We start from the raw sequence: 14627 nt of genomic DNA, 5'->3' as shown, positions 1-14627 counted from the left end.
CTGCAAAAATTCACCTGCAAAAATTCACCTGAAAAAAATTCACCTGCAAAAATTCACCTGAAAAAAATTCACCTGCAAAAATTCAACTGCAAAAGTGATGAACTTTAATGACCCAAGCCAGAGCAATCAGCACCAGATCGAGTCGAGTGGCTCTCAGCCAATTAAATTACGCTGTTTGATCACATGACACCGTTAGCCAGCAGCGTGTCTCCTAAAAGAGAGCTGTTTAAAGGTGAGTGATTAAGTTTTTCTCCTAAATAGAGATCATTACAGAACGCCTAGTCCTACTTAAAATCCCATTTATTATTATTATTTTTTTTATCATCTACTCGAACTAAGGAAAACGTTTGACTAACTCAAAGACAATTTCCACGCCTCCCCTGCCTGACTGCAGAGGCAGTTTTGAATTTAGGAGCGCCAAGATGGCAGCGGCAAACCCTGGCGGCTCTCCGGTGAGTATATATATATATTTTTTTATCTTCAAGTTTGTCTTTTGAAACCTTAATTTTATTTAAATCCGTTGCTCACGTATAAAGTACACAGACGGGGTCTTTGCTCAACTCGTCTGAGGCGTGTCTCACTAAGCGCTACATGCTAGCATCCTGCTAACCGAGCTACCCTTTACATGCTGTGCTTTAGAAAATAGGATACTCGTTAAAAAAAAATACTCCGCAGATATTGATAGATAGACGAACACTGCAAATATAATGTTGGAAACGAGAACGGCCTTTGGTGAAGGGGTAAAATACACCATGAATAAAGCCATAGAGTGAATGGCTGCCATGGTTGCAGAACAGCCTGATTTAATGACAAGAATGGGGAAGAGTGAGGTGAAGTGAACCACAGCCACAAAACACGGTCAGACAAGGCGGCAAAAGGGCAGTGATCTGTCCGTCAGTATGAAGTTGGTGTGTGCTTTGGTGAACAAAAACTCCAGACTGGTAGCAGGAAGATGGGAGACTCGTGTTTCACTGGAATAGTGGTGAATTAAAACATCCTTTGTTGGGGACATTTCGGTGTAAATGCATCCATACAGGCAAGACAGAGGCAGACCAGACAGTGAAGAAAACAAGGCAAACATTAGAAATATAAAAACGGAAATATAGGATGAGTCGGGGATGAGTTCCTGCCCCAAGTGGAGGAGTTCAAGTATCTCGGGGTCTTGTTCGCGAGTGATGGGAGAAGGGAGCCGGAGATCGACAGACGGATTGGGGCTGCAGCTGCAGTAATGCGGACGCTGCACCGGTCCGTCGTGGTGAAGAGGGAGCTGAGTGTAAAAGCGAAGCTCTCAATTTACCGGTCGATCTACGTCCCTACCCTCACCTATGGCCTTTACATGACTAACGTCCCCTCTTCTCCCTACCTCACATTAGCCCCCATCTTTCTTCCAGGTGGAAAAGACCCGTCACCTTCTGGGAGTGGCGGCTCCCGTGGGAACAGCTCCCACCACCAAGTCCCTGAGTGAGTCTCTGTCCCCCAGCGTGAGCTCCAGCACTCTGTCCACGTCCACCTCCGCCTCCTCGCAGATCTCCAGCACCACCTTTGAAAGCGTGAGAAGGAGCTGGCCACCAAGGTGAGAAAAACGTGGGCTTAGTGGGCGTTCTTGTTGCTGCCTTCTTCCTTCTCTGCTCGGTCTTGTTCCTGTTGTGTTGTAGTGCCTGCGCCTTCTGACACACACCTTCAATACTGAATACAACCAGCTGGTGAACAGCATCAGTGACTGCAAGGTGAGAAATAATACAAAGAAATAAAAAAATAGCCTTTCTGTGTCACATCAGGGAGTTCCTATATTGACGTCTACCTCATCCTGCTGTTGTTTCACTTCAGCTTTCTCTCATCTCACCGATCGGACGTGATCCATCCGTGACGAGCTTCAGCAGTGCCACCCTCACCCCTTCCTCTACCTGCCCCTCTCTCTCGGACTCGCGCTGTGGCTCCATGGGCCAGAAGTAAACATATTTTTAGGAACATTGACCTCGATCTGCAAACGGTTATTGACAGGTTATCCATTTGATTCTAACTTGGTGTGATTTGTGTTAAAGGACCCCTGAGAACAGCTCACGTGCCTCCAGTCCCTCCTGCTCAGACTGTGAAAACTTCCCGATGGTTCCCACTCTGGAGACCTCCTACCTTGCGCGGGCTGCAAAGAACGAGTTCCTGAACTTGGTGCCTGATATTGAAGAAATGCGACCAGGGTGAGTAATGCCATATTAACCCAAATACTGTCACTATGACATGTGTCTCACAGACCAAATGTAAGTCGACACTCATGTTCTCTAGTTCAAGCGGAAATGATGTGGATCGATTCAAATTCCTGAGCCTGGATGATTTCAGCTGGAAACAAACCAACTCTGCTTCTTCCTCAGATAATTCAATTCAATTTTATTTATATAGCGCCAAATCACAACAAAAGTCGCCTCAAGGCGCTTCATAGATACAGAGAAAAACCCAACAATCATATGACCCCCTATGAGCAAGCACTTTGGCGACAGTGGGAAGGAAAAACTCCCTTTTAACAGGAAGAAACCTCCAGCAGAACCAGGCTCAGGGAGGGGCGGGACCATCTTCTGCGACCGGTTGGGGTGAGAGAAGGAAGATGGGATAAAGACATGCTGTGGAAGAGAGACAGAGGTTAATAACAGATATGATTCAATGCAGAGAGGTCTATTAATACATAGTGAGTGAGAAAGGTGACTGGAAAGGAAAAACTCAATGCATCATGGGAATCCCCGGCAGCCTACGTCTATTGCAGCATAACTAAGGGAGGATTCAGGGTCACCTGGTCCAGCCCTAACTATATGCTTTAGCAAAAAGGAAAGTTTTAAGCCTAATCTTAAAAGTAGAGATAGTGTCTGTCTCCTGAATCCAAACTGGAAGCTGGTTCCACAGAAGAGGGGCCTGAAAACTGAAGGCTCTCCCTCCCATTCTACTTTTAAATACTCTAGGAACAACAAGTAGGCCTGCAGAGCGAGAGCGAAGTGCTCTAATAGGGTGATATGGTACTACAAGGTCATTAAGATAAGATGGGGCCTGATTATTTAAGACCTTGTATGTGAGGAGCAGGATTTTGAATTCAATTCTGGATTTAACAGGAGAAATCTGCTCTCTCTTTCTAGTCCCTGTCAGGACTCTTGCTGCAGCATTTTGGATTAGCTGAAGGCTTTTCAGTGAGTTTTTTGGACATCCTGATAATAATGAATTACAGTCGTCCAGCCTGGAAGTAATAAATGGTAAATGCCCTGTATTTATATAGCGCTTTACTAGTCCCTAAGGACCCCAAAGCGCTTTACATATCCAGTCATCCACCCATTCACACACACATTCACACAATAAATGCATGAACTAGTTTTTCAGCGTCACTCTGAGACAGGATATTTCTAATTTTAGAGATGTTGCGCAAATGGAAGAACGCAGTCTTACATATTTGTTTAATATGTGCGTTGAAGGACATGTCCTGGTCAAAAATGACTCCAAGGTTCCTCACAGCGTTACTGGAGGCCAAGGTAATGCCATCCAGAGTAAGAATCTGGTTAGATACCATATTTCTAAACTTTTCAGGGACGAGTACAATAACCTCAGTTTGATCTGAATTAAGAAGCAGAAAGTTAGCGGCCATCCAGGTCTTTAAGTCTTTAAGACATTCCTGCAGTGTAACTCATTGGTGTGTGTTATCTGGCTTCATGGACAGCAGTGCATAGCAGTGAAAATTTATGCTATGTCTTCTAATGATGCTGCCTAGGGGAAACATGTATAATGTAAACAGAATTGGTCCTAGCACTGAACCCTGTGGAACTCCATAATTAACCTTAGTGTGTGAAGAGGACTCTCCATTTACATGCACAAATTGGAGTCTATTAGATAGATATGTCACAAACCAAACTGTACACTGGTAAACTGTTACAATAAAAAAAGACCGTAATTTTCTTTACTCTTCTTTATTTATGTAACTTTTGTTTTCACTGGCAATTTAGTATTAGGTTAGGACAAAAAACAAATTAGGAAGGTTAAAGACAGAACATTACTAGATTGTGGTTTTAATTAAAATGTAGCCTTTGACAATGCTGAACACATGAGAAGCTACTTTAAGGCATATCACCCAATTTGTAATATTGCTAAACATTTCTTAAGGCAGACGAGTCATGCTGGCTGGGTCAGTGTCATTTTTGTTGTAATTGATGTCTGGTTTGTTCTGTTCCCTAGTGATGGGTAGGGATGGGTACCAGTATCCGGTGTTCTGACATAATCCTTGAAATAGTAATAACACAGTATCCTCAGCAAAGATGAATTAAACAAGTTTTATTTTAATGGAAGTTTACTTCAAGTCTTCAGATTTTTACTGTCTTTTATTTGATTACTTTAAAGTATATGATTACATTAGAGTAATTAAATAAAGACAGTTTTGATGGAGCTCCTGAGCCAGCCCAAGCTCTCTATGAAGACGAGGAAAAACTCCCCTGGGGGGGCCAGACTGACGGGAAGAAACCTCGGGAAAGCCCATTCAAAGAGAGATCCCCTTTCCTGGGATGGCTGGGGGGGGGTTACAGGAATTCCAAAACACTGAAATTTAAAGTGGGCCAATTAAAAAAAATTATTTCCTGAAAAAAAGAAAGGTAATTCATACATCACACATAAATGATAACGTCTGAATTGTGTGTGTTTGTGTGTGTGTGTGTGATAGGCTTATCTCAGCCAAGTGTGATGCTGTAGCTCCTCCAGCGTCGGCCGCGTCTCCGGGACTTTGGTTAAACACGCGTCCAAGAAATCCCGGCAGTCTGGAAAGAAAGGAAAGAGAAAAAACATGAAGATGATAGTTCCAGTGGTCCAAGCCATCAGTCAGTCTTGAAGTGTGACGTTTTCTTACTTTTGGACAGATGTCTTTTGAATTTCAGGCGCTTTTTGAGGAAGCTCGTGGTGTTAAAGTCCCCGGCATGAAGCGCTTCGTACAGAACCACTCCCATTTGCCATACCGTGGTGGGTCCACACCTGTAGCAACTGCGCCCGTACCACTCGGGAGGGGAGTAAATTTCTGTACCTAATAAACAGACACAATTGCAATTTCTTCTAAAACAAAAGGCGAAAATTGTGACATCTGTGAAGAGCAAGAGCAGAATATGTTACCATAGAAGACGCGGTACTGCGACTGCTCCTTAACAAAGCAGCTCAGTCCAAAGTCGATGATACGAACACGCGGTACATCTGAGCCGGTCTCAATTAGAATGTTCTCACTCTTGATGTCCCGGTGAAAGATGTGTTTATCCTCCAGGTGCTTCGCAGCATCAACCAGCTGCTTCAGAATGACCTGGAAATAGAGCAGGGCGATATGACCAAAAATATTTATCACGATATACATTTGAAAAGTTGTGATAACGATATAACTGACGATATAACTGACACTAGACAAAATACTTTACAACGCCACAACTTTATTAGTGCAAAAAACCCCATAAATGTATTTTCACTTAAACAAGCAGCTGTTTTTTTTATGTGCATTAAAGTTATATAAAAATGTAACAGTGCAAATGCAAATTCCTCGCTGACAGTTTAACCAAAAGGCATTTCCAGTGGAAATTGGCCGACATATCCTCAGCATAACCATGTAAAATATCCACAAAGCTTAAAAAGAGGTTATACACACACAATACGGTAATATCACGTTGAGGTGCAGTACGTATCACTCCGCGAGGCGCCTGCCTACGATAGCCGTAATGCTCCGACAATCCATCGAGCGGTGCGGCTTTGTAGCTTAGCAAAGTCGCCGTGTACATAAAATCGTTTTGAGGTCAGTAAACACAACCAGAATTCATACATAAGGCACACGGGATTATAAGGGGCACTGTCGAGTTTCAGAAAAATCAAAGGATTGATTTTAAGTGTGCCGTATTTTCCAAACAACACGGTAATAACGGCGGCCCGCTAGCATGCGCTACCAAAAATCGTGCTTTGTTGTGTATCTGACGGACGAAAGCTAAACCAGTTCCACACCACTAAAGTTGCAGCATTTTTACAAACCAGTTCTGGTTCATCCGTTTCATTCAACGATCCACTTTTGCTCTTCTCTTTCTGCGTCACCGCCAACTGCGTATGTAAACATAGGCACTGCGCATGCGCGTTTTACCTATTCTAGCGCGATATTTCATTTTCCTATCGTTGCCCAAAATTACACCGGTATTACCGTGAATGGTATGATATAGCCCAGCCCTATCTGGAAACGATGAAAAAGACAATAATCAATCAATGGGTTAATGTTTCTCTAATACTCTGTGCTTTGATTGAATGATGTACAGTCTAAGACTCTTCTAAGGCAAGTCAACTTGCCTTGGCCTTGTCCTCTGGCAAAAATCCTCCATTTTCTTCTATGTATTTATCCAGGTCCACAGCGGGGACAGGTCTCTCCATCACCAGGATCAGCTCTCTGCCAAAGTCAAACCACTCCAACAGAGACACTGGGGCTGATGTTTCCACTGATCCATCTGCTTCAGCTGCAAGCTTCAGCATGATGGCAACTTCCACTGACACATTCTTCCCGTTATCATCCTGAAATATTTCAACAAAGTGGATGATGAGGCACAGACGTTCCACAGGTGAACGCTGCATGCAATCCACTAATGTAAAAACAATTCAAGTCTTGCACATTTACCTTCACTTTGCAGTACACTTTCCCCTTTGGGATGTGTTTGATGGCCACCTAAAAGACACAGGGCATTGATGAGCATTTCCTCAGTATGACATCATTAAAGGTGTAAAACAGCATACATCTCAGCTTACGATATTATCCCTTATCTGCATTACTGCCTGTCTTACTACCACCATCTGAACACTTACTGGTAAATGATCCTTTATGCGGTAGCCAGCAAACACTGCTCCACAGCCTCCTTCTCCAAGCCGGTGCTCCTCCACGTATCTTGCTTGGAAGTCACCTAAACAGACAAACACAAATTGGGTTTTACTACAGCTGTCACACAAATTACTCTCTGCTGTACCCTAAATGTTCATTTTGCTCTTCACCTGAATATAAAAGCTAAGCTGCTTGCTACTTACGTTTCTGTTCAGCCACTGACTTTTTGGCAACGGTTTTGGTTTTGTCCTGGTCCACGTTCTTTTTCTTAGGTGGGTCCCTGGTGTCTCCCGCAGCTTTCCTTTTGCCAGCCTTTTTGTTTTTACTGCAGCTCTCTGAAATCTCTATGCTGCAGTCTGCAGATGTGGAAAACACCAAAAGCACATCAGCTTATTAGATAATAGACACAAATATCTCCCAAACACTAATATCTTCAAACTAGCAACCAGATGTACACTTAATCTACCCCTCACTCAACTAATTAGCCTACCTTTACCAGTGTCCAACCAGGAAGATGCCTGCCCCTTGTCACCGCTCACATGCTCAAGAAGTTTACGCTTTTTTGCTGTATTGGTTGTCCCCGCTTCATCTTGTTGGACCTTTCGCTTGACTCCCCCGACCACATGAGCATCTGAGCTGGTGGAAGGACCAGCCTGCTCAGTGACCCTCCTTCTTTTTATGGGGGTCGTTTTTTCAGGACTGGCCTTTCTTTTAGCCATCCTGCTCTTACAATCTATAAACAACAACAACACATTAGTGAAAAAGAGCGCTCGACATCAGGACTAGAAGGATTTTGATGTCATTGAATTTTAAATTAGTATTGCTTACAATATAATAACAAGTTTATCCTTTTGATAAAAAACACACCAACACGAGTGGACCATACTAGGTCTACTAAGTCTAGATACTGATGACACTTGTTGCTCTGTTTTCACTGCTCAGTCCAAGAATAAACTTGTCACATTATTTTACCAAAAGACAAAGTGCCCCAGTAACCTTTCTTTGATTAGACATGTTGCACTCAGGTTAGTTTCAATCAAAACCAGGATTTAAATCCTCTAAAAATGAATCATTTTATACACAGAGCCTCAACATTGTTAGAAATGTACATTCTGTTATTTAGGGGATTTTATTTTTTACTTACTTTGATCTCCTGGATCTTTCTTATCTGCCTCAGTCGTAACTTTTCTTGTTTCCTTTTTCATCTTAATTTTTAAAATAGAAAATGTCACCTTAATGAGTGAATAGTCCTTCAAATGTCTGGATGCTTGACTTTTCTAACTAAGCTGTATAAGTCAGTTCTGTAAGTGAGCTTTAAAAGTAAACTCCGGAGTCTATGGCAACACAACATTAGAACCTTGCCTTTTAGTGACATCACTAAAAGGCAAGTAGTTTAAAGAAAAACACTCTGGCATTTCATATAATTCAGTAATTTCACATTAAACTTTCTTTCATTATCCTTTCATTATTTGTTTAAAGACTTGATGTGTGGATGCTACTATGAAGACTTCTAGTTGAGCAAACACTAATAAACACTGACTAGTTTATCTGAGATAAAATATAACACTTTTTTATTAAGTCAGTGTTAACTCTGTTTTTTTCTGTTAGGATCATTCAATAGTATCAGAAGAGAAAAGAAAAGTATGTTTTGTTTTGTTTTTTTTCTTCAAGATCTGTTCACATGTACTTAGCAAGAGTGAGTACACAGCGTTAAAAAATGGTACTTAGTGTAGTGAGGAAGGCGAAAAGCAAAGCGAGCATATGAAGGTAATATTGAAGAAGGCGCAGTTTTGAAGTGGTGAAAGGCAAAGGCATGAGTGCAAGCGTAATAAAAGGTAATAGGAGAGATGTCGAGCAGGCGGAGGACTTGGCTGGAGCAGGAAAAGGCAAAAGGGGAAACGCGAGTGCACGTCTGAAACTTCTTCACTGTCAGTGAATCCTAATTCTTAAGACTAACTAAGAAGAATAAATCTATGTATGAATGTCGTTTTGAGCACATCTCCTCTTTCTACTGATCAATTCTTCCACCTAGTGGATAGATGATAGTATTGCAGCTTGTCTCGTCACCTGTTGTGTGTTTTGTGTGCTCCAGAACCTGCGTCCTGTTGGAGTACTGTACGTAAAACACACAAACACTGGAGTGAACACAGCTGCTGAACATCTCTATATTCATAACTTCTTCCTGTTATCTCATATGTCTCCCTTCATCTGTGTAGGAACGGTGTACAGATGTATGAGTATGTCACTCCTGCTCCTCCACCTAACACCTCCACTCCAAACTAAGTTTGCTCGGCTGCTTTGGTTCACTGATCTGCAAGTATCTGTCATTTGTTTGCAGATGTCTGCAGGAATTATTGTAATGATCCATTAATGGTGCCTGATTTCATTCAGTTTTACAGCTTGTCTCGTGTTTTTGAACTGCTTCCCTCACAGTTGTACACAGTGCTAACATGTGCTCTTACTCTGTGTTTTATTCCTGAAGAAAAAGAAAGTGCCCAGCCCAGCAGGATGAAGATGGGCCATACGTCAAGAAGCCGCCAAATGCCTTCATGCTCTATCTCAAAGAGCAGAGGCCAAAGGTCATTGCTGAACTCAACATCCCTGGAAATGCAGCCGTAAATGCAGTGGTGGGACAGAGAGTAAGTGTGTAACTCTACGTCTATTGCAGCATAACTAAGGGAGGATTCAGGGTCACCTGGTCCAGCCCTAACTATATGCTTTAGCAAAAAGGAAAGTTTTAAGCCTAATCTTAAAAGTAGAGATAGTGTCTGTCTCCTGAATCCAAACTGGAAGCTGGTTCCACAGAAGAGGGGCCTGAAAACTGAAGGCTCTCCCTCCCATTCTACTTTTAAATACTCTAGGAACAACAAGTAGGCCTGCAGAGCGAGAGCGAAGTGCTCTAATAGGGTGATATGGTACTACAAGGTCATTAAGATAAGATGGGGCCTGATTATTTAAGACCTTGTATGTGAGGAGCAGGATTTTGAATTCAATTCTGGATTTAACAGGAGAAATCTGCTCTCTCTTTCTAGTCCCTGTCAGGACTCTTGCTGCAGCATTTTGGATCAGCTGAAGGCTTTTCAGTGAGTTTTTTGGACATCCTGATAATAATGAATTACAGTCGTCCAGCCTGGAAGTAATAAATGGTAAATGCCCTGTATTTATATAGCGCTTTACTAGTCCCTAAGGACCCCAAAGCGCTTTACATATCCAGTCATCCACCCATTCACACACACATTCACACAATAAATGCATGAACTAGTTTTTCAGCGTCACTCTGAGACAGGATATTTCTAATTTTAGAGATGTTGCGCAAATGGAAGAACGCAGTCTTACATATTTGTTTAATATGTGCGTTGAAGGACATGTCCTGGTCAAAAATGACTCCAAGGTTCCTCACAGCGTTACTGGAGGCCAAGGTAATGCCATCCAGAGTAAGAATCTGGTTAGATACCATATTTCTAAACTTTTCAGGGACGAGTACAATAACCTCAGTTTGATCTGAATTAAGAAGCAGAAAGTTAGCGGCCATCCAGGTCTTTAAGTCTTTAAGACATTCCTGCAGTGTAACTCATTGGTGTGTGTTATCTGGCTTCATGGACAGCAGTGCATAGCAGTGAAAATTTATGCTATGTCTTCTAATGATGCTGCCTAGGGGAAACATGTATAATGTAAACAGAATTGGTCCTAGCACTGAACCCTGTGGAACTCCATAATTAACCTTAGTGTGTGAAGAGGACTCTCCATTTACATGCACAAATTGGAGTCTATTAGATAGATATGTCACAAACCAAACTGTACACTGGTAAACTGTTACAATAAAAAAAGACCGTAATTTTCTTTACTCTTCTTTATTTATGTAACTTTTGTTTTCACTGGCAATTTAGTATTAGGTTAGGACAAAAAACAAATTAGGAAGGTTAAAGACAGAACATTACTAGATTGTGGTTTTAATTAAAATGTAGCCTTTGACAATGCTGAACACATGAGAAGCTACTTTAAGGCATATCACCCAATTTGTAATATTGCTAAACATTTCTTAAGGCAGACGAGTCATGCTGGCTGGGTCAGTGTCATTTTTGTTGTAATTGATGTCTGGTTTGTTCTGTTCCCTAGTGATGGGTAGGGATGGGTACCAGTATCCGGTGTTCTGACATAATCCTTGAAATAGTAATAACACAGTATCCTCAGCAAAGATGAATTAAACAAGTTTTATTTTAATGGAAGTTTACTTCAAGTCTTCAGATTTTTACTGTCTTTTATTTGATTACTTTAAAGTATATGATTACATTAGAGTAATTAAATAAAGACAGTTTTGATGGAGCTCCTGAGCCAGCCCAAGCTCTCTATGAAGACGAGGAAAAACTCCCCTGGGGGGGCCAGACTGACGGGAAGAAACCTCGGGAAAGCCCATTCAAAGAGAGATCCCCTTTCCTGGGATGGCTGGGGGGGGGTTACAGGAATTCCAAAACACTGAAATTTAAAGTGGGCCAATTAAAAAAAATTATTTCCTGAAAAAAAGAAAGGTAATTCATACATCACACATAAATGATAACGTCTGAATTGTGTGTGTTTGTGTGTGTGTGTGTGATAGGCTTATCTCAGCCAAGTGTGATGCTGTAGCTCCTCCAGCGTCGGCCGCGTCTCCGGGACTTTGGTTAAACACGCGTCCAAGAAATCCCGGCAGTCTGGAAAGAAAGGAAAGAGAAAAAACATGAAGATGATAGTTCCAGTGGTCCAAGCCATCAGTCAGTCTTGAAGTGTGACGTTTTCTTACTTTTGGACAGATGTCTTTTGAATTTCAGGCGCTTTTTGAGGAAGCTCGTGGTGTTAAAGTCCCCGGCATGAAGCGCTTCGTACAGAACCACTCCCATTTGCCATACCGTGGTGGGTCCACACCTGTAGCAACTGCGCCCGTACCACTCGGGAGGGGAGTAAATTTCTGTACCTAATAAACAGACACAATTGCAATTTCTTCTAAAACAAAAGGCGAAAATTGTGACATCTGTGAAGAGCAAGAGCAGAATATGTTACCATAGAAGACGCGGTACTGCGACTGCTCCTTAACAAAGCAGCTCAGTCCAAAGTCGATGATACGAACACGCGGTACATCTGAGCCGGTCTCAATTAGAATGTTCTCACTCTTGATGTCCCGGTGAAAGATGTGTTTATCCTCCAGGTGCTTCGCAGCATCAACCAGCTGCTTCAGAATGACCTGGAAATAGAGCAGGGCGATATGACCAAAAATATTTATCACGATATACATTTGAAAAGTTGTGATAACGATATAACTGACGATATAACTGACACTAGACAAAATACTTTACAACGCCACAACTTTATTAGTGCAAAAAACCCCATAAATGTATTTTCACTTAAACAAGCAGCTGTTTTTTTTATGTGCATTAAAGTTATATAAAAATGTAACAGTGCAAATGCAAATTCCTCGCTGACAGTTTAACCAAAAGGCATTTCCAGTGGAAATTGGCCGACATATCCTCAGCATAACCATGTAAAATATCCACAAAGCTTAAAAAGAGGTTATACACACACAATACGGTAATATCACGTTGAGGTGCAGTACGTATCACTCCGCGAGGCGCCTGCCTACGATAGCCGTAATGCTCCGACAATCCATCGAGCGGTGCGGCTTTGTAGCTTAGCAAAGTCGCCGTGTACATAAAATCGTTTTGAGGTCAGTAAACACAACCAGAATTCATACATAAGGCACACGGGATTATAAGGGGCACTGTCGAGTTTCAGAAAAATCAAAGGATTGATTTTAAGTGTGCCGTATTTTCCAAACAACACGGTAATAACGGCGGCCCGCTAGCATGCGCTACCAAAAATCGTGCTTTGTTGTGTATCTGACGGACGAAAGCTAAACCAGTTCCACACCACTAAAGTTGCAGCATTTTTACAAACCAGTTCTGGTTCATCCGTTTCATTCAACGATCCACTTTTGCTCTTCTCTTTCTGCGTCACCGCCAACTGCGTATGTAAACATAGGCACTGCGCATGCGCGTTTTACCTATTCTAGCGCGATATTTCATTTTCCTATCGTTGCCCAAAATTACACCGGTATTACCGTGAATGGTATGATATAGCCCAGCCCTATCTGGAAACGATGAAAAAGACAATAATCAATCAATGGGTTAATGTTTCTCTAATACTCTGTGCTTTGATTGAATGATGTACAGTCTAAGACTCTTCTAAGGCAAGTCAACTTGCCTTGGCCTTGTCCTCTGGCAAAAATCCTCCATTTTCTTCTATGTATTTATCCAGGTCCACAGCGGGGACAGGTCTCTCCATCACCAGGATCAGCTCTCTGCCAAAGTCAAACCACTCCAACAGAGACACTGGGGCTGATGTTTCCACTGATCCATCTGCTTCAGCTGCAAGCTTCAGCATGATGGCAACTTCCACTGACACATTCTTCCCGTTATCATCCTGAAATATTTCAACAAAGTGGATGATGAGGCACAGACGTTCCACAGGTGAACGCTGCATGCAATCCACTAATGTAAAAACAATTCAAGTCTTGCACATTTACCTTCACTTTGCAGTACACTTTCCCCTTTGGGATGTGTTTGATGGCCACCTAAAAGACACAGGGCATTGATGAGCATTTCCTCAGTATGACATCATTAAAGGTGTAAAACAGCATACATCTCAGCTTACGATATTATCCCTTATCTGCATTACTGCCTGTCTTACTACCACCATCTGAACACTTACTGGTAAATGATCCTTTATGCGGTAGCCAGCAAACACTGCTCCACAGCCTCCTTCTCCAAGCCGGTGCTCCTCCACGTATCTTGCTTGGAAGTCACCTAAACAGACAAACACAAATTGGGTTTTACTACAGCTGTCACACAAATTACTCTCTGCTGTACCCTAAATGTTCATTTTGCTCTTCACCTGAATATAAAAGCTAAGCTGCTTGCTACTTACGTTTCTGTTCAGCCACTGACTTTTTGGCAACGGTTTTGGTTTTGTCCTGGTCCACGTTCTTTTTCTTAGGTGGGTCCCTGGTGTCTCCCGCAGCTTTCCTTTTGCCAGCCTTTTTGTTTTTACTGCAGCTCTCTGAAATCTCTATGCTGCAGTCTGCAGATGTGGAAAACACCAAAAGCACATCAGCTTATTAGATAATAGACACAAATATCTCCCAAACACTAATATCTTCAAACTAGCAACCAGATGTACACTTAATCTACCCCTCACTCAACTAATTAGCCTACCTTTACCAGTGTCCAACCAGGAAGATGCCTGCCCCTTGTCACCGCTCACATGCTCAAGAAGTTTACGCTTTTTTGCTGTATTGGTTGTCCCCGCTTCATCTTGTTGGACCTTTCGCTTGACTCCCCCGACCACATGAGCATCTGAGCTGGTGGAAGGACCAGCCTGCTCAGTGACCCTCCTTCTTTTTATGGGGGTCGTTTTTTCAGGACTGGCCTTTCTTTTAGCCATCCTGCTCTTACAATCTATAAACAACAACAACACATTAGTGAAAAAGAGCGCTCGACATCAGGACTAGAAGGATTTTGATGTCATTGAATTTTAAATTAGTATTGCTTACAATATAATAACAAGTTTATCCTTTTGATAAAAAACACACCAACACGAGTGGACCATACTAGGTCTACTAAGTCTAGATACTGATGACACTTGTTGCTCTGTTTTCACTGCTCAGTCCAAGAATAAACTTGTCACATTATTTTACCAAAAGACAAAGTGCCCCAGTAACCTTTCTTTGATTAGACATGTTGCACTCAGGTTAGTTTCAATCAAA

The 14627-nt window shown here is 42.1% G+C and overlaps 2 protein-coding genes and 1 pseudogene across 2 annotated transcripts in view; 2 read left to right on the top strand and 1 right to left on the bottom strand.

Moving 5' to 3' along the window:
• Positions 1-14627, top strand: part of LOC146661737 (uncharacterized) — a 275594-nt gene that overhangs the window by 112632 nt on the left and 148335 nt on the right. The gene's annotated exons all lie outside the window — the stretch shown is intronic.
• On the top strand, positions 169-13332 carry LOC146661753 (uncharacterized). Its single transcript, XM_085418315.1, has 6 exons — positions 169-232; positions 340-452; positions 1392-1573; positions 9318-9474; positions 9868-9918; positions 13121-13332. The coding sequence occupies exons 1-6, from the start codon at positions 184-186 to the stop codon at positions 13202-13204; spliced, it is 636 nt and encodes a 211-aa protein (XP_085274441.1). The 5' UTR covers positions 169-183; the 3' UTR covers positions 13205-13332.
• LOC146661754 (serine/threonine-protein kinase pim-3-like) lies at positions 4830-6594 on the bottom strand (annotated as a pseudogene).

This window comes from Rhamphochromis longiceps, linkage group LG9, assembly GCF_057381845.1.
Source record: "Rhamphochromis longiceps isolate RC_006_pf linkage group LG9, R_longiceps_female_GT1.1, whole genome shotgun sequence".
Classification (NCBI taxonomy): Eukaryota; Metazoa; Chordata; class Actinopteri; order Cichliformes; family Cichlidae; genus Rhamphochromis; species Rhamphochromis longiceps.
This window is presented reverse-complemented; position numbering and strand designations above follow the sequence as displayed.